The sequence below is a fragment of the Thamnophis sirtalis genome, unplaced genomic scaffold (genome assembly GCF_051295495.1).
Source record: "Thamnophis sirtalis isolate CommonGarterSnake01/CBP01778 unplaced genomic scaffold, rThaSir2_p1.2 scaffold_4, whole genome shotgun sequence".
Taxonomy (NCBI): Eukaryota; Metazoa; Chordata; class Lepidosauria; order Squamata; family Natricidae; genus Thamnophis; species Thamnophis sirtalis.
In genome coordinates this window covers 118,415,632-118,440,319 of record NW_028261384.1, presented here as the reverse complement: position 1 = coordinate 118,440,319, position 24,688 = coordinate 118,415,632, and the positions used below count along the sequence as shown (strand labels likewise).

Below are 24,688 nucleotides of genomic sequence, written 5' to 3'. Positions count from 1 at the left end.
ACCCTTCTGGTTGATGTTTTTCCACTTCCCTGCCAAACAATCCCATTTCCCTGCCCTTTCCTAATTCTGCTTCTTCTGCAACCCCATCCAGGAGATACTCTCCCCCCCACCCCACCCCCCTTGCTTTAGTTCCACCTATTGACTGATATTTTAACATGCCCTGAAAAGATTGGCATTTGTTTTGGAGTGGGTCGGTGGGTAGGTGGGATCTCTTAACAGGAGAAGGCTGGGAACCAAGGTTTCCTAAGGAGACTCAGTGCAATTAAAAGGGAATTTAGAAATGTGTGTGTGTGTGTGTGTGTGTGTCCTACTGCCTCCTTGGAGAAAGACTGCCGTTGTGCTTCCTCTTTAAACTCTAACTCCTCCTTCCCAGCCTCAGCCCCCCCCCTCCAAGCCTTCCTAAGCAAGAAAGGGAGGCAGCTGAGCCACAACCTGTTTCTCTCTCGTGCTCCGAGCCTGTCCCTGCTGCTCCACATCTATCTTCCTCCGTTTTCTCCTATCCCTTCTTCTCTTTTCCTTTCCTTTTGCTCCGCTCCCCACTTCCTTGCTCTTCTACCCAATTGCTCTTTTCATCTCCCATCCCTTCCTCCGCATCTGTGGGTTTTCCCCTCCATCCGTCCATCCTTTCTGTTATCCCCCTTCTTTGCAAACTCTCTCTCTCTGCCAAGCATCCATCCATTCCTTTTTTCCTGCCCTTCATCGACCCACATCCCCCGCTCCCCTCCTTTGGGTGGTGGGTCCCTCCCTTCTCCCCTCTTCTCCTCTCTTCCCTGCCGTCTGTTTCTCCGGCACCCTTTCGCCTTTGTGGGTCAGGGCACTGGGGCTTCCTCCAGGGGGCAGCATGGCTCTCCTGAGTTCTCCCACCGAGACCGAATGCTTAACCAAGCCGCTTTTCTGCCGCAAGGGGGCGCTCCGCCAGAAGGTCATCCACGAGGTGAAGAGCCACAAGTTTACCGCCCGCTTCTTCAAACAGCCCACCTTCTGCAGCCATTGCACAGACTTCATCTGGTGAGAAACCCCAGCCCCTAATCCCTCCCCCATTTGCCTTCACCCTTGTGGCCCGTTTCCTAGTACTACCCAGCTCATGTTCTACAAGCCCGTGGTGGTTCGGACGTTATTCCTTTGCAAAAATTATTCCTTTTAAAAAAAATTACAGCCAGATGCTGGAAAAGTGCAGAACTGAGCAATAGATGCAGAATTAATATGCAGATGTTATTATTTATAGATTTATTTTTGGATGCACATCTGAAGTAAGTTTCTAGTCCTCTTTAGGAGGTTCAACCTTATGAGATCTGTAAATCAGAAGAAGGTTTGGCTTTTTGCATGAACAAATGAGGCGGCGTGTGATTTTAAAATATGTATGTGTGTCAATTAAAAGCCTGAATAAAAAAAAATGTGAGAAAATGCCGAATTTGGTCAGGTCACAGATTTTACTGGTCCTTGCTGGAGAATTTCTAAAAATGTCAGAAGGACTTGCTGTCCATGTTGAATTACCTATGTTTTCTATGAGTGCTCCCAATTAGACAGGTCCTAGCACTCTTAGCCAAAATATATTGAATGGTGATAACCACCTTTCCATATTTACAAGATTTTCTATACGGATAATGGATAATATAGAAAAACATATTTACAAGAAGAAAAAAGCCTTCTTAACTGCCTTGTAAAATTCTGTAAGTAAGGCAAGATATTTACACTTAAAGTACACTTTGCTGATAACAGAACTTTCTGTGCCAATGTATTTAACGATCTTAAATCAAGTTAATGATCTTGTCAAGCCCCAATTAATGGCTTCATGCATGTATATACCCTTTCCTTCCTTCCTTCCTTCCTTCCTTCCTTCCTTCCTTCCTTCCTTCCTTCCTTCCTTCCTTCTTGTTTTTCTGCAGCTCCATAGATTTTTGAGGTGCAAACTGATAGTTCAAAATGTATAACTCTGCTGCTCTAATTCTACCACTTTTAACCTCCTTAGCTTTGCCTCTTGAGGCTTCTGTTCTTCAAACCATAATTCCTTATTTTCATTTCTATTCCAGTCCACAATTTTACTTCTTTGACTCAATAATCCTATTTATCTGTTCTTTATTCTGATAGTCCCCTAAACCTTGTGTTGTATTTGGCCCTCTTGCTGTCCTATAATCTGGGGTCCTACCTACTTGTAGTTGATTCCATCCATGATTTCATCTTAAACACTGAGATAGGTATGCCCTCTGCTCAGTTGGACTTCTGCTTTCTGAAAACGTAATTCTGTAACTGACCTGGGAAGTATACCACAATGTATTATAATAGACAAGATAATTTGTTTAAGAGGCTTGGCTCTGGATACTTCATCTTATTTCCCATGATTGAATGATTTAGATATTTCTGGTCATTTTTCTGCTGAGAATGCTATCTTCCATGTTACCCTCCATTTTATTCCACAGTATACAGTATATTTCTAGAGCTGATAAGCTCACAAGTAAAGTAGTGGGATTGATATGCTTCTAACTAATCAGCTGATGAGCTACAGATGCATTAACTGCTTTCATGGAGAAGATCATACAGAATCTCAAGAGGCTTTTTGAAAGAATCTGGGCACTTTATCATTGAAAAAATAATAATGTACAATGAATCTCCTCTGTGTTAAATAGGGAAGTAGAAGATGGGGCCTTCCTTCCTGACGATCTGTATATATTCCATTTCTACATGGATAATTCCAGCATTCAAAGTGGGTGTGACAGATAAAATAAGAAGATTGCAGTATGCGAAGAACAATGTGACCTGATTATGCCTCCCTCCACGGGGCAACCCTCGGACAGCAAATCTGCACTGGGAAATTAATTCTAGCAAGTAGCATGTCCTTGAATTCTCTGCTCCCCCCTCCCCAACCCCCCAGTCTCCAGCAATTAGTGACAACCTTAACACATGTTTTATTTCCTCAGCTGATAATGGATAGAGGAAATGTAGGAAAGGCCAATAGGTAGGTGCCAGTCCATTCTTGGTAAGGTTGGCAGGATAAATCAGAAAGGCTGGATTGCAAGACAAGGCATGGAGCCCAGGAATGTTATTTTCACTTAAATATTAGAGATGATTATCTAATTGATAAACCTCCCCCTCTTTCATCTTTCAAAGCAGGGTATATCCTCACTGTGACCATTCTCTAGTTCTATTAAGTTCAGCAATACAAAGATCTATTCTTAAACAGTATAGCTTGTTCTGTTTGGTGCCTCTGAGAGCCTGAACTATCTCCAGATCAGTGGTCTGATACCATCTCCCATTGTTCCTTCCAGTCAGAGCTTTAGAAAGAACACTTAGAACCCATCTCCCATTGAGACAAATAAGCCAGAATAGGCCAAAATAATTTGGGGAAATGTTAACAGCTGTTCCTTTCATAGGTTCCCTTGGCCATCCCATTCTGCCATAAGCTTTCTCAAGCTTTGCAAAAATCATGATCTATATAACCGCTGTTTATTGACTAAACTACCTTTGGGTGGCTAATGAATTTGGTGGCCAGTTTCTAGAAGTTAAGGTGGTGGCCTAGAAACCAGGATGGTGAGTTCTGATCCCGATTTAGGCATGAAAGTCGGCTGGGTGAATTTGATGGTGAATTATACTTCATCCCCTTTGGAATCAAAGCCAGTTTATTGACTTTGGGCCAGTCTTTTTAGGCCAACCTACTTTACAGGGTTAAACCACAATAAGATTTAATACGCTATGTAAACTAGGGTGTTTCACCCTTACTGAACACCTACAGGTTAGTAAAGATAAGATTATGGGTTTTTTTTTAAATAGAAAGCTGAAAAGGTTTGGCTCTGTTGAGGTTCAACCAGGCATGCTGATGACTCCCTCGTATTTCACAGATACCTACAGTCACTTTTTTATTTAAAAGAAAGCAGCATTGGAGGCTAAGAATGTAAGTGGAGAGGGTGTATGTGTGAGCGAGTGAGAGAAGTGTGTACAGCATATGTGTGTATACATGAGAGAGAGAATATAAACCTATGAGCTCAACTCTTTTCATTGTAGAAATTTTTTCCAATTAATTTCTCCAGCAACAGTTCTCATTTTATAGACACAGAAGATAGAGACCTGCCTTGTCCACCCATATTGGCTGAAGTCATTTTTAGGGCTGAAATGCAATATTTTCCTCCCCCTTCTCCCATTAAAGCTACTATTGTGTCCAGATTGCTGATTGACCCAGAGAGCAAACTGAACAGTTCATCATATGAGTATTTACACGTTTTATCTTGCAAGGCCAAAAGCAGTTGTGTCCATAGATTGCATCTGTGTTTTTGTAGCCCAGCCTAGATCTAAATCTCTCCTTTTGCTTATCAGCTGCCACAATTGGTTCAAACTTCCAAACACAGATCCTATCATAGATCTCTGACATCCTGTCCTAAGCAGCCTTCAGAGTAACTCTCTCTTTTCTGTTTCTCTCTGCCAGTGTTTCCCAATCATTGCTGCCTGGTGAATTCTGGGAGTTGAAGTAAACACATCTTCAAGTCACCATGGTTGGAAAACACTGGCATAAAGTTTTCCTGAGGTTCTGCTTTCTGTCCGAATGACATCTGAATAGGGCTCAATGCGAAGTATATTTTATGATGGCTACTTCTGGTATTCTTCATGTGACTTGCTCAACAACTCAGCAAGTGACGCTAAAGCAACAGTAAAGAGGATTGGCCCAGTATGCGGGGGGAAAAATAGGTGGAAGAAGCAAAAACTCTGTTTGAAGACAGCTACATGGACGGAAGTAGCATTGAGTTAGTGTCAGGCCTTTGTTGAATCTCCCATCTTGGTTCATGACTCACCTTGTAGGCAGCATGGAAACAAGACTTTGCAATGATCAGCTCTGCAAACCTGCCAACATTTCCATCTTGTCAGAGGAGGACAAGTAGGATTTGCCCCCTAAACACCAGTTCTCACCCTTCTATACATCTGTTCCTCAATTTGTGATCAAAGTTGGGACAAGAACTTCCATTGCTAAGTGAGGCGGTCATTAAGTGAGTTGCACCCAATTTTGTGACCTTTATATTAGGGTTGTTAAGCGAATCACCATAGTTGTTAAGCGAATCATGCATTGATTGAATGAATCAGGCTTTCACCCTTGACTTGACTTATTGGAAGATGACTCAAATGGCGATCACGTGACTCCAGGACTGTCAACCATCATAAATACATGCCAATTGCCAAATACCTTAATTTTAATCATAAGATTGTGGCGATGCTGCGAGGATCAAAAGTGCAAGGATTGGTTGTGAGTCTCTTTTTTTCAATACGGTCATAACTTCAAACAGTTGCTAAATGAATGGTCGTAAATTGAGGACTACCTCCAATCCAAAGGGATTACATATATAAATCTTTCATAGTTTGAAATTCAGGTAAATATAATGAAAAGGGAGGGGGTTCTAAAAACCTGAGACAGAAACAGCAAAAATGGATGACTTAACACCGTAATCTGCAGCAAAGAAATGGAAATGTCAGGTTTCCTTTTCCAGGAAAAGTCAGTGGAATAGATTTTGAGGAAAATAGCACAGCAGTCAAATCTTAAAAGAGCCGATTGATAAAGGTAAGAGAAAGCAAAAACATTTCAGCAACCACAGGTAGGGAAAAGCCTGGCCAACTTCTTCTAAAAAGATGGAAGAGTAACTGGAAATTTACCACTGCGTAAGGTATGTTTGCTTCGCTCTTTTGCTGGTGAGAAGATTAATAGAAACAGAATAGTTCCTGCCTTTGTCTTGACAAGCCCCGAAAGACATAACAGAAATGGAAAAGGTGATGGGGAATGAAAAAGGGCTGAAAATTCACTTCTAAATTGCATCAGTTTCTGATAATAACTACTTGTAATGTTGGGAGAAGTTATTAGTGCTCATCTCATAAACAGCTATAATGGAAACCAGTAAAATTGCTGGTTTCTTTGCTGCCTGGTGACAGAGGGAGACGAATAAGAGCTCAGCGAAAGTGTTTGGCTTTTCAGCAGGGCTGTTGATGCTCTGCCTCTCTTTGCGCAGCCTTATAACATATTCTTGCATACTTAACTGGCCTAGAAGATGAAATATGCATGAGGAATTTGGTTATTGACTTTAAAGTGTAGCTGGAGGGACCTCTATTTTAGAAGTGTATTTTAACACGCAAGCACTGCCCTCAGATTCTGTTGAAATTGTCACGGTTGGCAGCAAAATAAATAGATATCTGGGCACGCTCATCTATCTATTTAAATACGTCTCCCTCTAACTTTTTCTTCTCACAAGCTGCTAGGGGGGAAAAAAACCCATATCCTATTCTTCTAGCTTTAACAGCAGCTTTATCCTCAGATAAAAGCTAGTGAAAAAATGTTAAGGTGTGGAGAGAAACATTATCACCTTGCTTTAAAGTAAGTTCGGGTGAATAAAACGGGAGCAATGGAAATTACAAACCACAGTTTACTTTGGCATCACCTTTTAAAAGCATGCAAACCCAAGCAAAAATAAGAAGCCTCTTAAGTGAGTCAAACATCTGGCTCTGTAAGGATTAGCATGACAAAAGAAATGCCGCTCCACCTACTCACATTCAGCCCAAATACTTGCTATTCTAAAAAAGCAAAAGATTTATAAAAATCTGGGGGGGGGGGAAAGCCAGAGAGAAGAAAAACTTTGTCTATTCTTCAGTATCTCTTTTAGGTTACTGACCAGGTAAATGTAAAAGGAAGCTTGAAGGAAGACCTAGTTAAGTTTTAAAATTGTATAACAACAACCCCCCCCCCCCGCCCCAGTACAATACAATAGCAGAGTTGGAAGGGACCTTGGAGGTCTTCTAGTCCAAACCCCTGCCTAGGCAGGAAACCCTATACCGTTCCAGACAAATGGCTATCCAACATCTTCTTAAAGACTTCCAGTGTTGGGGCATTCACAACCTCTGGAGGCAAGCTGTTCCACTGATTAATTGTTCTAATTCCACTGATGAATTGTTCTAAAGTAAGTTATAGGCAGCTCCTGAAATCACATCCATGTAGCAGACTCTTATGTAAACAAAAACATCTTTTGATTGAATAACTATTCTTTGTCCTTTATCTTAAAAGAACAGAATATACTGTACACTGAGTCCCATGTACATATATACAGTTCTACAGTGGCTGTTTGATCTAAAATCCAGCTGCTAAGGAGAGAATCAGAAATAGGAAATAGTCACCCCACTTGAAACGTGAAGTGAATTTCATTCCACATTTTGCAAAAATCCACATCTTGCAACCACAGGAGGAGTAGGAGATGTTATAAAAGCCATGTTTTTTTTAAAAAATTCAGTTGCAATACTGTAGTGCTACAACTGCAGATTCCTGTTGATGCCATGTTTGCTTTTAAATCACATTTGCAGTTTTTAAATGTACAGAAGCCTGGATTTTTTTTTAAAAAAATACCAAAATAAATATAAATAACACTATTCTACTCAGTAATCTCTAGAGGGAAGCAATGTACATAGTTATCCCATCATTCTCTTGAAGATTTGCCCATTTATCAATTTCACATCCTGTTTTAACCACACAGTTGAACAAATTGTAGTGGCTTGATTCACTTGTAATGCTAAGACATAAACCATGGATTAGAAACTGCTATAGAATCTTTTCACATTGCATTAATCCCAAACCAAATAATTACATTATAGCTCAGTTCAATGTGTGAACTAGGCATTACTTTCTATTGTTTGGCAGGCACCTCCATCTGTATGAGACTAGCTTTAGGATAGCTGTTAAAGTGATCAGCCTTATTCCTGGATTATTATTTTTTTACCTTCCAATCAAATTTCATTTTTCACTCCATTCTAGTTCCTCTAACTCTCATGCATGAAACTGATAAGTTCAAAGTACAATTGCTTAGTTTTGCCATGTTATAAAAAAATCCCCTGTTTGATTTTCCCTGCTTTTAAAAGTAGTGTATATGGCAGTACATAAAGTAAGTACATGCAATTGGGTGAAAGAACTTTCATAAACTAGAGAGAACATAGATTTTTGAGTGGGAAAGTATTGTTAGGAAGGCTGGGTGAAGTGCATTATCTGCCATATATTTTTGGTAAATATTAAGCCAAGGGATCATAATCCAATAATAATATTTTAAATTTATTACAGCCACCTCCCAATGGGCAGCTTACAAATACAATACTGTACAATTAATCAGTTTCAGTGTTTTTCAAACTTGGCAACTTCAAGATGTATAGACTCTGAGAATTCTGGGAGTTGAAGTTCATATATCTTAAAGTTGAAAAACATTGGAATATACAACTTCACGGGCAGCCCAGACAAAAATAATTAAACACCACCAAACCAAACCAAACCAAATCAAGGGCCCTGTATACATATCACTTCAGGCCTGAAACCTCAGGTCTTCAACACTTTTTGGAAATCTAAGAGTGCTTTCTGTCGGGTGGTGTATCCTAAGACAATGTTTCTCAATCTCAGCAACATTAAGATGTATGGATTTCAACTTCCCAGAATACCGACTCTGCTGGGGTGGGTTCCAGTAGGCACTACTGATGGTTCGCCCATGGCTGCGCCTTGCGAGCACTTGATGCGCACTGCGCATGAACGCACAATTCAATAAAAATTGTTCTGTGCATACACAGAAGCCTAAAACAAGTTGGAGAGCCAGTTCGGGGACATGGCAGGCCTGGGTCGCAGCCACCAAGTCACTATTGGTTCAACTGAACTAGTTCAAAACCAACACCGCGATGCTGACTGGGGAATTCTGGGAATTGAAGTCCACACATCTTAACAGATTGAGAAACATTGTCTTAGAGTATCAAGTCATACTAAACCATAAAAATACACACCAGAGTTTTTAAGAAGATTGCTTATAGAAATGAAAAAGTCAAATCTTTTTTCCACTAATCTTTCCTTCCTTAAAGAGAAAATGGGTTTTAAATCTGTCTCTTTCACAAGGTTTGTCAAATCTGCAGAAATTAGCCTTATTTTAATTGCTCCATTCCATTTTCTGAACGTCACCGCGCAGAACCTGTCAGGTTCCTGGAAATGGACTGGCTGAGACATGTTGATCTGATCTGGGAGTAGTATGCGATTCCTAGCAGAAAGTGATGAGAAGTGATATATTAAGAGCAGTGACTCATTCAGAGACAAATGAACAAACTCCTGTAGCATATGGGCAGTTTTAGCCAACGGGAAGGCTATAATTATTTAATTGATTTACTTCACGGCATAGCACAATTACCGGTTCAGATCCTTGCTACTGATGATTAAGGGACCCAAGGAGATGGTACTTATTTTGATTCATAATACAATCCATTTTATGTCTTCCCAGAAGTAATTCTCATTTAATTCAGTGGAACTTTCTTCTAGGAAAATTCATATAGGATTGTACTTTTAATTAAAAGCAGGGCTAGCTACCTCTTTGTCATAGAAATCTTATCCCTCACATTTGCAACCTTATTTATTTATGCTCTTTTCCCCACCTCAGTCCAGAAAGAGGCTAAGCAATTTACAGATAATGAAAAACATAATAAAACAACAGGCGGAAACACTAATAAATTATGGTAATAATAACCATGGTTTATAATCCCATTAATGTATTAGCTCATACAGACCACCAGTAGCGCCATAACTCAATCCCCAAAGCCTCCAAAAGAATTGGGTTTTTTTAGCTTCTGGAAGGCCATGAAAAATTAGATTATTCTCCCAGGAGGCAACCTCCTTTATAGGGTTACTCCTACACATAAGCTCCCCTCCCACTGTACCTCCTGATAGGTGGGAATGTTTATGCTGCTGTTCCTTCATTAAAAAAAAACTCTATGCTTTAAATCAGTGCTTTCCGAACTTTAGCTGTGTGGACTTAAATTCCTAGATTTCCCCAGCCACAGAATAGCTTTCTCGGGGAAGAGGATATATTTTGGGCACTGAAGCCATATCATAGATACTGAATCCAGGAATTCACTGGGTAACCCATTGCTGGCTGGAAATTCTGGGAGCTGAAGTCCACACATCTGAAAGTTGCCAAGTTTGGAAAACACTGTCTTAAATCATAAAAAGGCAGCCTTTTCAGAACAAATTGGAAATTCCTGGATTCGCTCTCTGTGATGTTCATGGAGATTCTCAGCAATCCAGGTCAAGGTTGTCCCAAAGATTCTTTTTCAAGAGGCAAGTGGATTTTCTAGTTTTTCTTTGAAGATGTTTCGCTTCTCATCCAAGAAGCTTCTTTAACACTGACTGGAAGGTGGGGAATAGAAGGATTTATATTCCTTGCAGACAGCTGGTCATTTTTTTTAGAGAGCCTTAGAGGTCACTTAGAGGTTTGTCTGCTTCCTCAGGGTCACCTGAGTGATGCGAATGGGTGTGGAGCTTTCTTGGAACTGCTGTTGTGCAGCTGTGCTTTCTGCAGGATGTTTTCTGCCCTGTGTCAGGCACAGGCTCTCGGGGATGAATTGATTTTGTCTGCATCTCAAACTGAAGAACAAATGGTTTCTGTAGCCTGCAGGTTTTTTTAGAAATCCTTTCATACTCCTGCACTATTCGAAAGGTGTTCATCCCAAAATGCACAGCTAGATGCAGACAACACAGATTCATCTTCAGCGGCCTGTGTCTGTATTCAATAGTTGAAGAGACACAGGGCAGAAAACATCCTGCAGAAAGCACAGCTCCACAACACAGTCCTTTCTGTCCATTTTTTTTCTTCAAAGAAAAACAAAAAAGTCCAGTTGCCTCTTGACAACATTCTCTATGATGTGGCCAGCATGTCCCCTGAGAAAGCCAGTGGGAGGCAGTGCACAACAGCAGCTCAGCTGCTGGGGAGGGGGCTCCCCCTGAGCAAATGGTCTGAGTTAAATCTGCAAGTCAGAGGTTCTCCAATCCTGCTTTAATGTTTGCAGACATTTAACAGCTAAATTTTAAAGTGTGGTGATGGACAAAACTTGTTGACTTGTTGAATGTTGACAGTGTCATCCAGCTTCTGAAGAAGTCTATCAGGAGAGAGATCAAGATAACTTATACATGGAACAATGTTTCTTTCTTTAAAATTTATGAAGCTGCAGGAAAATGTAGAATTAGGGTACATGGCCAGAATTCATACCTGTTCAGGACGGAGCAGGCAAGGGGACCTGTTACATGCAGGAGAAGAAACTGGGAGAACCTGCTTTGTGAGTTCAAGACATATAGCCCATAAGAATTTTGTTCTTGCAGCCTTGCTAAGAATCCAAGACCCTGTCATCTAAAATTCTTCCCAACATGTTTTAATATCTTGTTATTTCTAAACACGAGTTCCACCTCCTCTGACAGCTTAGATGTTGTCCCTGTAAAGGACATACCATTTAAAAATGCACTTGCAAGGTACTATGTGAGATTCTTTGTGTGTGATTTTTAAATGCTTGCAACCATATTCTTCTAGCCCTTTTTATCTGCTTTCCTTGGTGGAATTGTTCCTGTCATAACCTTTTTGGCTTGCTTATTCCTTCTGTGCATTTCTAAATATAAATCCCAAGTGCTGAAATTTAAGATGGGAGAAGCAAGTAAATACTGTATATTGATAAGTCCATAGAGGCAGAGATAGAAAGATGGATTTCTCCTTGTGTGTTGACATAGGTTTTGCCATTTTTTTCATTCACCAGTCTGTCTCTCTAGGTATTGATTGATCTCACTGGCAAAATATTTCTAGTTACCAGAGATGGTGACAGTGAGATGAATTTGATTAGCTGATTTCTTATGTAGCTCAGAATGCTGGGATCTTTGCTATAGGTGATGTCAGGCGTGAAGGATCAGGATCTTGCATTAAGTTCCAGTTAAACTGATTTATTGCTCACATTTATACACAACAATCTATTCAGCTGACCGTCAGCACTAAATTAGTGCTAGATACGTTAACGGAATCCAAGAGGGCTGGAGTTGGATTGCTTGTGGGAACTTAACGACTCTAGGCTGATTCCTCTCTTGACTCCACTCCGAGGCTTTGTCTCTCCTGCTCCTGCTCCAGAAAAAGCTATTTAGATCAGGTCAAAGATCTATGAATCTAGCATTCTATCCTCACAATAATCAGTGATGTCTGGAAAATTCACAAGAAGGATATGTGGTCCGCGGCTCATCTTCCTCCTGATGACCTTCAGCTCCAGTCTCTTAAGAACCATGCCCTGTTAGATGAAATATTTAGCCTTGGAGATGACAAGCCATTGCTGAGACCTATCTTCTCACTCTGGTTGCTATATAGCTCTAAGCATGCCCCATTGACCACAGTAGGATGCCTAACTAAGCATTCATAGCTGCAACATTAATCACAAAGTAATAAACTGGTTGGTTTGGTCCTTTTGATTAATTGTGTGTATAGAACCATAGGCAGGTTTTATTACAGATGACTAAGCATTGTCTTAAATGGATAAAAGGAATATAAATCTTGATATTTTTTCCCCCTCAGAGATTTTGGCATTTCTGAAGTCCATCTAGCAATCTCCCCAACTGGTGCTCTTTAGTGGTGTTAAGCAGGGGGTTGGACTAGAAGACCTCAAAGGTCTCTTCCATCTCTGACATTCTATGTTCTATGAATTTTCTGATGATATAAGAAATGGCTGTTGTTGGGAATGCAAGGAGCTAATGTCTGATACTTCTGGAGGATAAGATTGGAGAAAGATACCATACGTTTTCCAGGCATTCTAACTCCCTGAACATTAATATATTCTCCAGAGTCCAGCAAAATCTTTTATTTATCTTACTTCTTCTTTACAGCATACATACATATGTATTTGTTAAAGCCACATTTAAGACATTTGCTAGCTCAGAGCTCTTTAAGCAGACATCCTACGCTTTGTGTAAACTAACCAGTTCTTTTTTCTTTTTTCTTTCCTGCAGGGGGATTGGAAAGCAGGGACTTCAGTGCTTAGGTAAGAACTTTCTTTTGACAATGCTCTTGGCGTGGTGCTCTTTTTCCCATTAGAGTGCCACATGGCGTGAAAGCACAATCAGGCCTATGGAGCAGAGCAGCAGGGTTATTGGAGGGGAAGGAGAGAATGTGGGCGCTGCAGCCACACGCCTTTCTCCTTCAGTCCCAAAAACATAGGGCCGTTGTTAACAAGGAGGAGTGTGTTCTGCACATGCTCAGAGGCTCTCCTGGTCAGCTTGGTAGGCTAACAGCTTGCTCTTGATTAAAAAAGGGTTTGTAAGCAGTAATTGTAATTTTTCAAAATGACAGCCTTGTGTCAGGGGTTTGCATCTTAACAGATATGAATTATTGTGGGGTGGGGGGAGGTTTAATAGGTTATCTTGTTTGAGTAGAAAAGACTGCCACAACCTGTGAGAAGGATAAGAGGCAATGGTTTGATTAATTCTTGGTTTTGGGACTTAGCCATATGCTGGCTGGGGAATTCTGGGAGTTGAAGTCAAGACACCTTAAAGTTGCCAAAGTTGAGAAATGTTGGTATATACCAACATTTCAAGATCTTATCAAGTTAAGATCTTATTCAGAGATAGCTGGGACTGAGGAGTGCTAGTTGCTGATGGCAAGGAAGAGCAAAGGGTGTGGGGGCAGGGCCAGGCTGCCTCTAATTTCCCCAATTCCCATTTTAATCAAGCAATTTTTGCACACACAGAAGAGTCCCTGATCCAGTTTTATTGTTTCTCTGAACTACATTCCTTTGGGCTATTTTAGGACTGTGAAATGTCTCTTTCATTCTTGTATATTTTATATACACATCTATATCCCACACTACCCTCATGCCTGACTTTTCTGTCGAAATCTACCTTCGTTTTTTCACCCGTGCTGCTGGCTTGTGGTCCCTTGGTATTCATGTACATGTGGTCATGTATTCCTGTTTACATTTTGTTATTTATTTATTTGTATTTCGTATTTCTAAACCACCCATATCCCTGACAGATATTTGTTCATTTACTGTTCATTTTTAAAAAAATCATCAATGGAGATTCTCAGTCATCCAAAGGTGCTTTTTCAGTTACTCCAAATGTGCTTTTTCAAGAGGCAGCTAGACTTCCTTGTTTTTCTTTGAAGAAGTTTTGTTTCTCATCCAAGAAGCTTCTTCAGCTCTGATTGGAAGGTGGGGAATAGAAGGATTTATATTCCTTGCAGACAACGGGTCATTTGCATTCTTTTAGAGAGTCGTTGAGGCCACTTGGAGGTGTATGTGTGTCCTTAGAGTCACATGAGTAGTGCAGATGGGTGTGGATTTTTGAACTGTTGAAATGACCGTGTTGTAGATGTAGATAGATGATGTCATATCCCTCCCTCTGTGTTGAGAGAGGGCTGTTTAATTTTGACATAGATGGCCTCTTTGACCCCTCTTTCATACCAGCGGTCCTCTCTTTCCAAAACATGGAGTTTGTTGTTTTCGAAAGAGTGGCCTTTGTCTTTTAAATGCAGATGGACTGCTGAATCTTCATGGGTTTGTTCTCCTGTGTTGTGCTATGTATTTATGAAGTAGTTGTTTTGTTTCCCCAATGTACAGATCTGTACACGGCTCACTGCTTTCTACTGCATACATCATTTTGCTCAGTTTGCCTCTGTGTCCACCCCAAGGATACTTTTTTGTGTCCACCCCAAGGATACTTTTTTACTTTTAGATTTAATTTGTTTTCCCCCCCCCATTTATTTCATTCACTCTTCATTCATTTACAAGGGCTGTTTTATCCTACCAAGACTAGCAATTGATATACCCTGCCTAATGCATGCTGTTTGGAGATAATGGGAATGTATCTGGAGAATTTAGGGAAGTTTGATATTTTGCATATATCAATTGCTGCCACTTCAGCAATCTTCTTTTAACATATTTCATGCAGTCTCTTTTCACCCCAAAAGGCCATTGATAGTAGAATAAATTGTCCAACTGTGATAACACACTTTTTCATGCCCTATTTTCACACTATGTACCAGGTAACCATCCAGATGCAGTGTGGATAAATATATCAATATGTGGATTGGCCTTGTGTAATGTGTCACTAGCTACTTTCCCTTGGCCAATACGTGTGATCACTTCTCCTACTGAACTTCGGTGTGGTGCCAACACACTATTTTCTATTTGGCGCCTTTCTGTTTTCCTGTTCTTGGTTGCCACTGGCTCTTTGCTTCTTCAAAAATAAATCTCAATAGTTAGAGGAGTCAAAGACTCTGCATAGTCTCTATCACAGAATAAAACTGGAAGGGGATGCAGCGCTATAACTAATTAGATGCAGTGGTGGGTTCCTACCAGTTTGGACCTGTTTGGCTGAACCAGTAGTGGTTTGGGAGCCTGGATCACTGGAACTGGCAGCGACCCAGGCCTGCCATGCCCCCAAACCGGTTTTCCATAGGTGCTGCCATCTTGTTTTTTGCTTTGGTGCATGCGCAGAACATTTTTTATTGAACTGTGCATGCGCGTAGAGCACCCATCAAGCGTGGGTGCGGGCGCACCCACAAGCAAACGAGCAGTAGTGATTGATGGAACCCACCCCTGGTTAGATGGTTTAGTTTAGGCATAGATATTTGGGTACATGCTGGAACATTTGAAATTGGAAAAGTCAGACTCATTTGACTAGTGCTAGAGTAGAAGACTAAGAATAATGAGAGAAATAAAATTTGATTGGCAGCAAAAGATCCTGGAATAGGGTTGATAACTTTAATAGCTATCCCAAGACAAGCCCTATATGAATGAAGGTGCCTATCAAACAAATAATGGTTAGTTTCACAGATTGAATTGAGTTGAGCTATAATGTAGTTATTTGGTTTGGGACTAATGCAATGTGAAAAGCTGCTATTGTAGTTTCTAACCCTTGATTTATATGTTAGTGTTATATGTGAATCAAATTACAATAGCCTATTCAACATTGTGGTTGAACTTGGGTTTAGCACAATGTGTGAATCCAGCAGTGAAACACTTTGATTATATTGTTCCTAGCAGGGTAGCTATTTTCAGAATTAGGAAATTGCGGGTGGTAAATTTCAGGTAAACATTACATAACCATTATTTCTTGTTCATAAAGCTGGTAAGAACTGTGAGACAATGGGACATTATCAGGTGAGCAGCTTCCCTTCATTGAAGATGTTTAAGGAAAAGCTAAATGGTGCTGTAGGCACAAGTTATCCTTGATTTACAACAGTTCATTTAGTGACCATTTGAAGTTACATTGGCACTAAAAAATCTGATTTATATCTGTTTTTCACTGTTGCAGCATTTCCACAGTCATGTGATCAAAATGCAGATGTGTGGCAATTGAACTCATATTTGTGACGGTTGCAGTGTCCCAGGGTTACGTGATCTCTTTTTGCGACCTTTTGACAAGCAAGGTTAATGGGGAAGTCAGATTCATTTAACAACCATGATATTAATTTAACAATTGCAGTGATTCACTTAACAACTGTGGCTGAAAAGGGTCCTAATTTTAGATTAATGCAGGGGTGAAAATCAACTCGCCTTCACTACCAGTTTGCAAATGTGAGTGCATGTGCCACCTTCCACGTATGTGCAGGATTTTCCTTGCATACGCAGAGCGTCAAAACTGGGATGTGAGGATGTTGGGGTGGGTAGGTAAAGCCTCCCACTGCTGCTACCGGTTCTCCTGAACCAGATAGAACCAGCTGAATTTCACCACTAGATTAATGTAGTTTCTACCAATATGCTTTTTTTTTGTTTTACAATCATTTACATGCATTTTTTTTCCAAATTCCTGGTGGAGGACCAGAGGAAGAGAGTCCCCTTCATTATTATCTTTTCAGAGATTTTCCTGCTGAGCTGTTTTTTCATCCCACACTGGAGGTTGGGATAGAAACCTATGTATTTTCTTCCATTGCAGACAGGGTGAAGCTGTTTAAGAAGCATTTCCCCGCACCAGTTTCCCATGAAAAATTATAGCTTCCCATCTGCATTTCATAAAAGAAAGGCGGGGGAATGATTCATGGGTTGGGAATTGTATGCACCTCAGAGACACGCAACTAAGGTTTCTTTGTACATAAGGCAGAAATCCACTGAAATTGGTTTTATTATATATTTTGACTGGGAAGGGTGAGATCATTAAAGAAATGTTCCTTCTTTGTGCACAAATGTTGCCCTTGACTCATGAGATACTGTATGTTCTGCTCTCTGCATCACTAACTTCGACACTTTTCTATGTCTATTGTATACAAAGGAGCTCTATGTTTTGTACATTCAGCATCTTGCGTGCAAACAGGTGCAAAAAATCCTCACAAATATTTTTGTATGCCACCTGTCTCACTATATTCCTGCAGGCTTCTTTTCTCAAGCATGGCACCTCCTGCCCATTTCCTTCTTTGCCCATTGCACTCATGGTGAACAGTTTCACTGAGAGATTTTCTTGTATAGTTCCACCTGAGGATTTAAAAAAATGTCCCACCCTTCAAAATTGTATTAGTGGAGATATGGATGGTCATCTGGCTCTTATTATGTTCCTCAGGTTTGGGTTCACTCTCTCTCAACAGGCACTGGTGTGTGTGTGTGTGTGTGTGTGTGAGAGAGAGAGAGAGAGAGAGGGAGGGAGGGAGAGAGAGAAGGGGGGGAGAGAGAAGGGGAGAGAGAACCATCTCCCATTGTCCCCTCCCCTGAACTGGGATGACGTTCTAGAAATCACTTCCTAGATTTGATGGTTGCTAAGAAACAACCCTGTCAGGGAGATCGCTAAGCGACACCCTCTCCTCACTTGCCAATTATATCACACCTGCCAATCAACTGTGGTCCCGCGTCTCATTCCGAATGTGCCTGGCTCAACTCTGCCATCAGTATCTGAGCATCCAAATGCTCCCCCCCCCCCATTTTGTCTTCCCACAGGAAGATCCACAGTTGCCTCCCTGAGGATCTCCCCCTCCCAGCTCTTCTAGACCACCACATCCCCCTTCCCCCCGCCACATTGCTTGCACATTACGCTTGCCTTACGGAGGTTGGAGACAGGGGGCCCACATATAGAGGGGCTTCAGCTAGGATCTCTGTTACTATGGCAACCCAGAGATGTTTACAGAAATGGCTCAGCCAAAGAGAAGGATTGGGCATAAGGGGGACTGCTGGCCAGGGGATCCTGATCTGGCTTGTTTCTGAGGTATCCCCCACAGCTTCATATACACAAGAGAGAGCCATGAGGGTCAGTTTTGTTTTGGAGGACTTTAAAAACCCAAACCTCACAATAATGGGACACTGGCTGCTCATGCCCCTGATGAGTTGGTCTAGCTACAAATGCACTTGTTTGGTGTGTGTGTCTGTGTGTGTGTGTGTCTGTGTGTTTGTGTGTGTGTGAATTAGCGGGAACAGCAGAAGAAGACTGATTATATATTACAGTTCTATCAATAAAGGAGAATGTTTGTAGCTCAGGGTTGATATGAGGGGTCTCTCTGAGTTTGGTTGTTTCCTTTCAGACGTTTCATTACCTAAATTGGTTTACCTCATCAGTACTAGTTGTCTAGTGCTAGTAACATCGTCACTAGCACTGGTGATATTACCTAGTTTGGGTAATGAAACGTCTGCAACGAAACAACCAAGCTCAGAGAGCACCAAGGACCCCTCATTACAGTTATATGCTCATGCTGCAGAGCAACTCTGGGTGGCTTGCAATTAAAATCATGAATGTAAAAATATATTTAAAAAAAAATAAGTTGCCTCAGCCCAAAGAGATGGACAGGTTTTAAAGTTGGAGTGAGAGGTCCATAGCTGGAGTTTCCTCCTGTTTTCCGGATAAAGCTTTTAATCTGCAGCTGCTTTGCTTCATTTCTGGAACTTTTTGAGGGTCTGGAGCAAATTGTCTTTTGTTTATAACCTTCTAGTGCTCCCCACCTTTTTTTAATATACCACACAAAATCTGTTAAGGAGGAAGGTTTGGGTAACTGCAAAGTATCTTTTGATTAGACAGCTAAGAACTCTCCATCTGGAACCACCCTTTTGCAAACATCTCTCCTCCTGCCTCCAACATGGTCCAATCTCTTCCCCCGCTGAGCTGGATACTCAGAGATTGTCCCTGCTTGTTGCCATAGAGACCCTCTTCCAAATCTCAGGCCTAAAGCTGCAGAAGGAAGAAGAGGTGGGGAGGGAGGGGGATTGTAGGTGAGAAAAAAGTCACTCTGTCGCCCCACACCTGCCCTCCTGGATTAGCATCTTGGCTTTCTCTCAATAGATCCTAGTTGCTTTCTTTGAGCAGGAGACTCAAGATCAATACTGTAAAATATTTGCTAACTTGTAGACAAACAACTGCACATGTTGTTTTAAAATGTCAAGTCTTGCATGTTGGCTCAGAATTCATGCTTTCTCAGCAATTTGGTATGATGCTAGGAATGTCTTTAGGCCTTTTTAAACAGTTTCATCTACCAAAATAACACCTCAGATATAGAAAAGATGTGGAGACTCTGGAAAGAGTGCCGAGAAGAGCAACAAAGATGTTTAGGGGACTGGAGGCTAAAACATATGAAGAACGGTTGCAGGAACTGGGTATGTCTAGTTTAATGAAAAGAAGGACTAGGGGAGACATGATAGCAGTGTTCCAATATCTCAGGGGTTACCACAAAGAAGAGGGAGTCAAACTATTCTCCAAGGCACCTGAGGGTAGAACAAAAAGCAATGGGTGGAAACTAATCAAGGAGAGAAGCAACTTAGAACTGAGGAGAAATTTCCTGACAGTTCGAATATAAGTGGAACGACTTGCCTCCAGAAGTTGTGAATGTTCCAACAGTGGAAGTTTTTAAGAAGAGATTAGATAAGTGGTGTAGGGTTTCCTGCCTAAAGGGGGGTATTGAAGACCTCCAAGGTCCCTTCCAACTCTGTTCTATTCTATTCTATATGCTGCTCTGTGTTCTTGGAATACTTTTTAAACTTGATTTTTTTTGACATGTAGCAGAAACTGATGCACTCTTGAGTAAGAGTAGAACAGGATTTTTACACCTGCGCACAGACCACAGACCAATCTGTCTTGTGGCTATAGTACAGGTAGTCCCTGACTTATAACTAGAGTTGGTATCAGACTTTCCATTACTGAGCAAGGTGGTTGCTAAGTGAGTCACACCTGATTTTACAAAATATTTTTGCCATGGTTGTTAAGTGAATCACTGCAGTTGTAAATGAGTCTGGCTTTCTTCATTGACTTTGCTTGTGGGAAGCCAGCTGGGGAAGGTTGCAGATGATGATCACATGCAGGGGTGAGCTGCTGGGTATTTGGAGGGGTTCGGGAGAACCTCTAGAGAATATTCTGTGCAGTTCGGAGGACCCCCAAATCCCACTCCTAGCTGGCCCTGTCCACCCTGCCCCTCCCCTCCCGGGAATCCCCACGCAGCCTGTTCCCCCCCCCCAATATAATGTTTTCATTTTCATTTTCATACACTCACATGTATACTGTGCATAACCAACACCATACAGCATCAAACAATAATTGCATCAGTTCCTCTTGTCAACAATGCCCCAGAAAATAGAAACCCAACATACCTCTTCCACTCTCCATACACCTCTTTCTTCCACCACCCTCCAACTTTCTATCTTCCCTCCATCATCCCCCTCTACCCTACTTCCCCTCCCCCTCTACCACTCCTCTCTCCACATCCACTCCCCCCCCTTCCTTCTCACCTTCCCCCCCCCCACTCTCTCTCCCATCCCTCTCTGCCCACCTTTCTTCTTTCCTACTCCTCCTCCCCTTGGTGTATTTCCACTATATGTCAATATACTTGGCTTATCCTATTTTTAAAGAAAAATTAAAGAAGAACAGTATACATGTGAAGTCACATTACATTAAGATCCCACGCAACCTGTTTTGAATGCAGGTAAGTGCAGGGCATGCATGAAGGGGAGGATGAAAAATGGGCCTACTGGAAGTTCGGGAAGGCCGGAAATGGGCCCGTTTCCAACCTCCAGAGGGCCTCCAGAGCCTGGGGAGGCCATTTTTGCCTTCCCGGAGATTTGAAGAAAGCTTCCAGAGCCTGGGGAGCACAGACAACCCTTGCCGTGGTGCAGGAGGCTGACTAGACTACGCCCACCATGGCCACACCCATTCAGCAACTGGGCAGAGAACCCCTTGCTAAAAATTTTGAAGCCCACCCCATGATCCCATGACCCTGGGATGTTGCAACCATTGTAAATCCATGCCAGTTGCCAAAACTGTGATTATGTGAATATGGAGATGCTGTAACAGTTGTAAGCCCGAGGACGGATTGTAAATTTTTTTTCAGTGCCATTATAACTTTGAAAGGTCACTAAATGAATGGTTGTAAGTTAAAGACTGTGAATAATGCCTTAATTTCTTTTTTATGTCTGGCATATCTTTGATTAGGTTTTGAAAATAGTGTCCAACCCTCCCCCCCCCCCCTTTAGTGTTTCAGGGAAGCCTTATGAGTGAAAAAAGGACATGTGACATGGAAAGAGCATATTATATTATGGACAAGAAGATTATAAAGTGAAGAGAGCAGGGCATATATTTTATTGTAAATATTTGCAGTTCTATCTGTTGTGTCTTCTCGACGCAGCCGGCAGGCGGGGCCAGAGCCGGAGGCTCCTGATTGGTCCGGATGCGCCTGCAGCTGGCGGGAAAATCACTAGCCACCTATTGGCTAGCTGCCTGGCAGCTGTCAAGTATAAATAGCTGTCAGGGAGCCCGCGCGCTGTCCGTGTTCTGAACTTGTTAGTTGCTGTTGCCTGTTAATAAAGACATTGACTTTTTACCTCACGCCTCGTACTTTAAACTGGCGACGAGGATGAGCGACATGGACCCCGTCATCGTCCCTGTCCTGGCTCCTTCGGTCTTCGCCGCATTCAGGCCAGAGGCCAAATCATGGGACGCATTTTTAGAGAGGTTCGAGGTCTTCCTCCAAGCTCATGACCTCTCCAAGCTCCCTGAGGGGAGACAACGGGGCACTTTCTTACACTACTGCGGGCCCGAAATGTTCGCCACCACCCGGGCTCTCTCTGCACCGACCCCAGTGCACACTATGCTGCTGGATCTCCTCATGGCTCGGCTCAAGTTACACTATGAGCCTACGCCTTCCAAGTATTCGCGCCGGCAATTTTTCCAGCGCTGTATCCAAAGACAAGGACAATCCATCAGCCAGTATGTGGCTGAACTGAGGGCTGCCGCAATAAACTGCGAATTCTAAAGGCAGATGGGTCCCCGAGGGTCTGTGCCGATTACAAGGCGACCCTGAACAAGGCCCTTCAGGCACATCCTTACCCGGTGCCTGTGGTGCAGCATGTTCTGCACTTTTTGGGCCAGGGCAAGACTTTTGCAAAATTGGACCTGGCCCAAGCCTACCAGCAACTGCTGGTAGACGAGGCCTCAGCCACAGCCCAAACCATTGTAACCCACCGCGGCGCTTTCAAGTGCCTCCGGCTTCAATTTGGGGTCAGTGTGGCTCCCGGGATTTTCCAAGGGCTCATGGAGCGGGTGCTCCATGGCATCCCGGGAGTTGTGCCCTATTTTGACGATGTCCTTATTGCCGCTCCGGACCAATCAGGACTTGTCAAGACTCTTAGGGCTGTCCTCTCCCGATTCCGAGCTGCCGGCTTGCACTTGAAGCGTTCCAAGTGCCAGCTCGGCGTGCCATCTGTGGAATTCCTTGGGTTCCTTGTGGATTTCCGCGGAATCCACCCCCACTCCTTCTAAAATCGAGGCCATTGCCTCCGCCCCCACTCCTTCTTCGAAGGCGGAGCTCCAGGCATTCCTGGGGCTCCTCAATTTCTACTCCTCTTTTATTCCCCACAAAGCTTCTGTTGCGGAGCCCCTGCATCGCCTCCTCGATGTCTCCGCCTCTTGGAACTGGACAGACCGTGAGGCGCATGTGCTCGCGGCTCTCAAAACCCTCTTGACTTCTGCCCCTGTGCTTGTGCAGTATGATGAGCACCTCTCACTCCTCCTAGCCTGCGACGCCTCCCTCTTTGGGGTGGGGGCTGTGCTCAGCCACTCCTACCCCGATGGCTCCGAGGCCCCGATTGCATTCTACTCTCGCATCTTGTCCAAAACTGAGCAAAATTATAGCCAGTTGGACAAGGAGGCCCTTGCGGCCGTTGCGGGAGTAAAACGTTTTCACCCCTACCTCTATGGTTGCCGCTTCACTCTCCTGACAGACCATAAACCTCTCTTGGGCATCATCTCCGGTGACCAGCCCACACCCCCTATCCTATCGCCCTGCATGGGCCGTTGGTCAGAGTTCCTCTCCGCCTATTCCTACTCCTGACTGGGCAAGCACATGGGCCACGCCGATGCCCTTAGCTGCTGCCCCTCCCAGTCTCTGACCCCGCTCTCTCCATCACGGTCGCAGCCCTGACCGATGACCTCGAGTGTCCCCTCTCGGCCTCGGACATTTCCCAGGCCTCCTGTTCCGACCCCCTCCTCCAGAGAGCCCTGGACGCAGTTCGGCGGGGCTGGATGGAAGAGACTCGCTTGGCCGAGTTTCTTTCATTTTTCCGCCGCCGGGATGAACTGTCAGTCCTTCAGGACTGCCTGCTCTGGGGCTCCAGGGTCGTCGTACCTGCTGCCCTCTGCCAGCAAGTCCTCGACTGCCTCCATGACGGCCACCCGGGCATAGTGCGGATGAAAGCCCTCGCTCGCAGCTATGCCTGGTGGCCCTCCATGGACGCGGACATCGCTGCCTGGGTCCAGCGGTGTCCTCCATGCCAGGCTGTTCAGCCGGCACCTCCCTCCGCCCCTAACCGCTCCTGGGAGACCCCTGCCTTCCCTTGGAGCCGTCTCCATTTGGAATTTTTCGGCCCCCTGGACGGCCGTTCCTTTCTCTTTATAGTGGACGCCCTGTCCAAATGGGTGGAGATCTTTCCCATGACATCCACCATGGCCGGCGCCACCATGCAAATTCTCCAATCCCTCTTCACCACCCATGGCATCCCGGAGTCATCGTCTCTGACAACGGGCTTCCTTCCTTTCCTGGGAATCCGGCACGCCCCTATTGCCCCCTACCACCCAGCTGGCAACGGCATGGCTGAGCGCGCCATGCGTTTGGTCAAGGAGGGCTTGGCCCGCCTTGCCCACCTACCTTGGCCTGTCCACCTCTGGACCTACTTCCTCACCCAGCACTCCACCCCCTGCCAGTCTACTGGCAAGAGTCCTGTGGAGATCCACATGGGTCGCTGCCTGAGGACCACCCTTGACCGGTTACATCCCTCCTTCTCTCCAACGCTGGCCCCCTGCCGGAGCCCCCAAAGTCTTTTCTGGTGGGTGAGGGGGTCTTCGCTCAAAATTTTGCGGGCCCCCCGAAATGGGTGCCCAGGGTCATTACGGAGCTAACAGGCCCATGCTCTTATAGGGTCCAGCTGGGTGACGGAAGACTATGGTGGTGCCATCTGAATCAGCTGCACCGCCGGACTACTGAGTGGCCACTGCCACCAGCCACCTTGCCTGTTCAACCATCGCGGCCGGGGTCTGCTTGTCCAGCGGCCGCCCAACCTGCCCAGCCACGTCCAGCCGCGGCCCTGCCGTCTCCAGCCGTGCTCTCCGCTTCACAACCACCGCAGCCGGGGCCTGCTCACCCAGCGGCCGCCGAACTTGCCCAGCCACTTCCAGCCGTGGCGCTGCCAACTCCAGCTGCGTTCCCCGCTCCGTGCCACCGCCCGTCAATAGCTACACCAAAAGAAGGATGCCTACCTTCAACTTTTCCCACGGACTCAGGGGCTGGGCCTTCCCGTCTGCTGTGTCACAGCAGCAGACCTCCTCTGACGATGGACACTCCCTCTCTCCGGCGTTCCAAGCGCGTGCGCAGAAGGCCAGCATACCTGAAAGACTACGCATGCGCTGTCTGGGGGGAAGGGGTGTTGCGTCTTTCTGACGCAGCCGGCAGGCAGGGCCAGAGGCTCCTGA

General features: G+C 43.9%; 1 protein-coding gene across 1 annotated transcript in view; it reads left to right on the top strand.

Moving 5' to 3' along the window:
• Positions 1-429: 429 nt before the first annotated feature.
• PRKCG (protein kinase C gamma) overlaps positions 430-24,688 on the top strand; it is a 51,820-nt gene continuing 27,561 nt past the window's right edge. The window contains exons 1-2 of the mRNA XM_087713895.1: positions 430-1,008; positions 12,776-12,807. Of these exons, the coding sequence (XP_087570021.1) occupies positions 842-1,008; positions 12,776-12,807 (199 nt within the window). The 5' untranslated portion in view covers positions 430-841. The remainder of the gene's footprint in view (positions 1,009-12,775; positions 12,808-24,688) is intronic.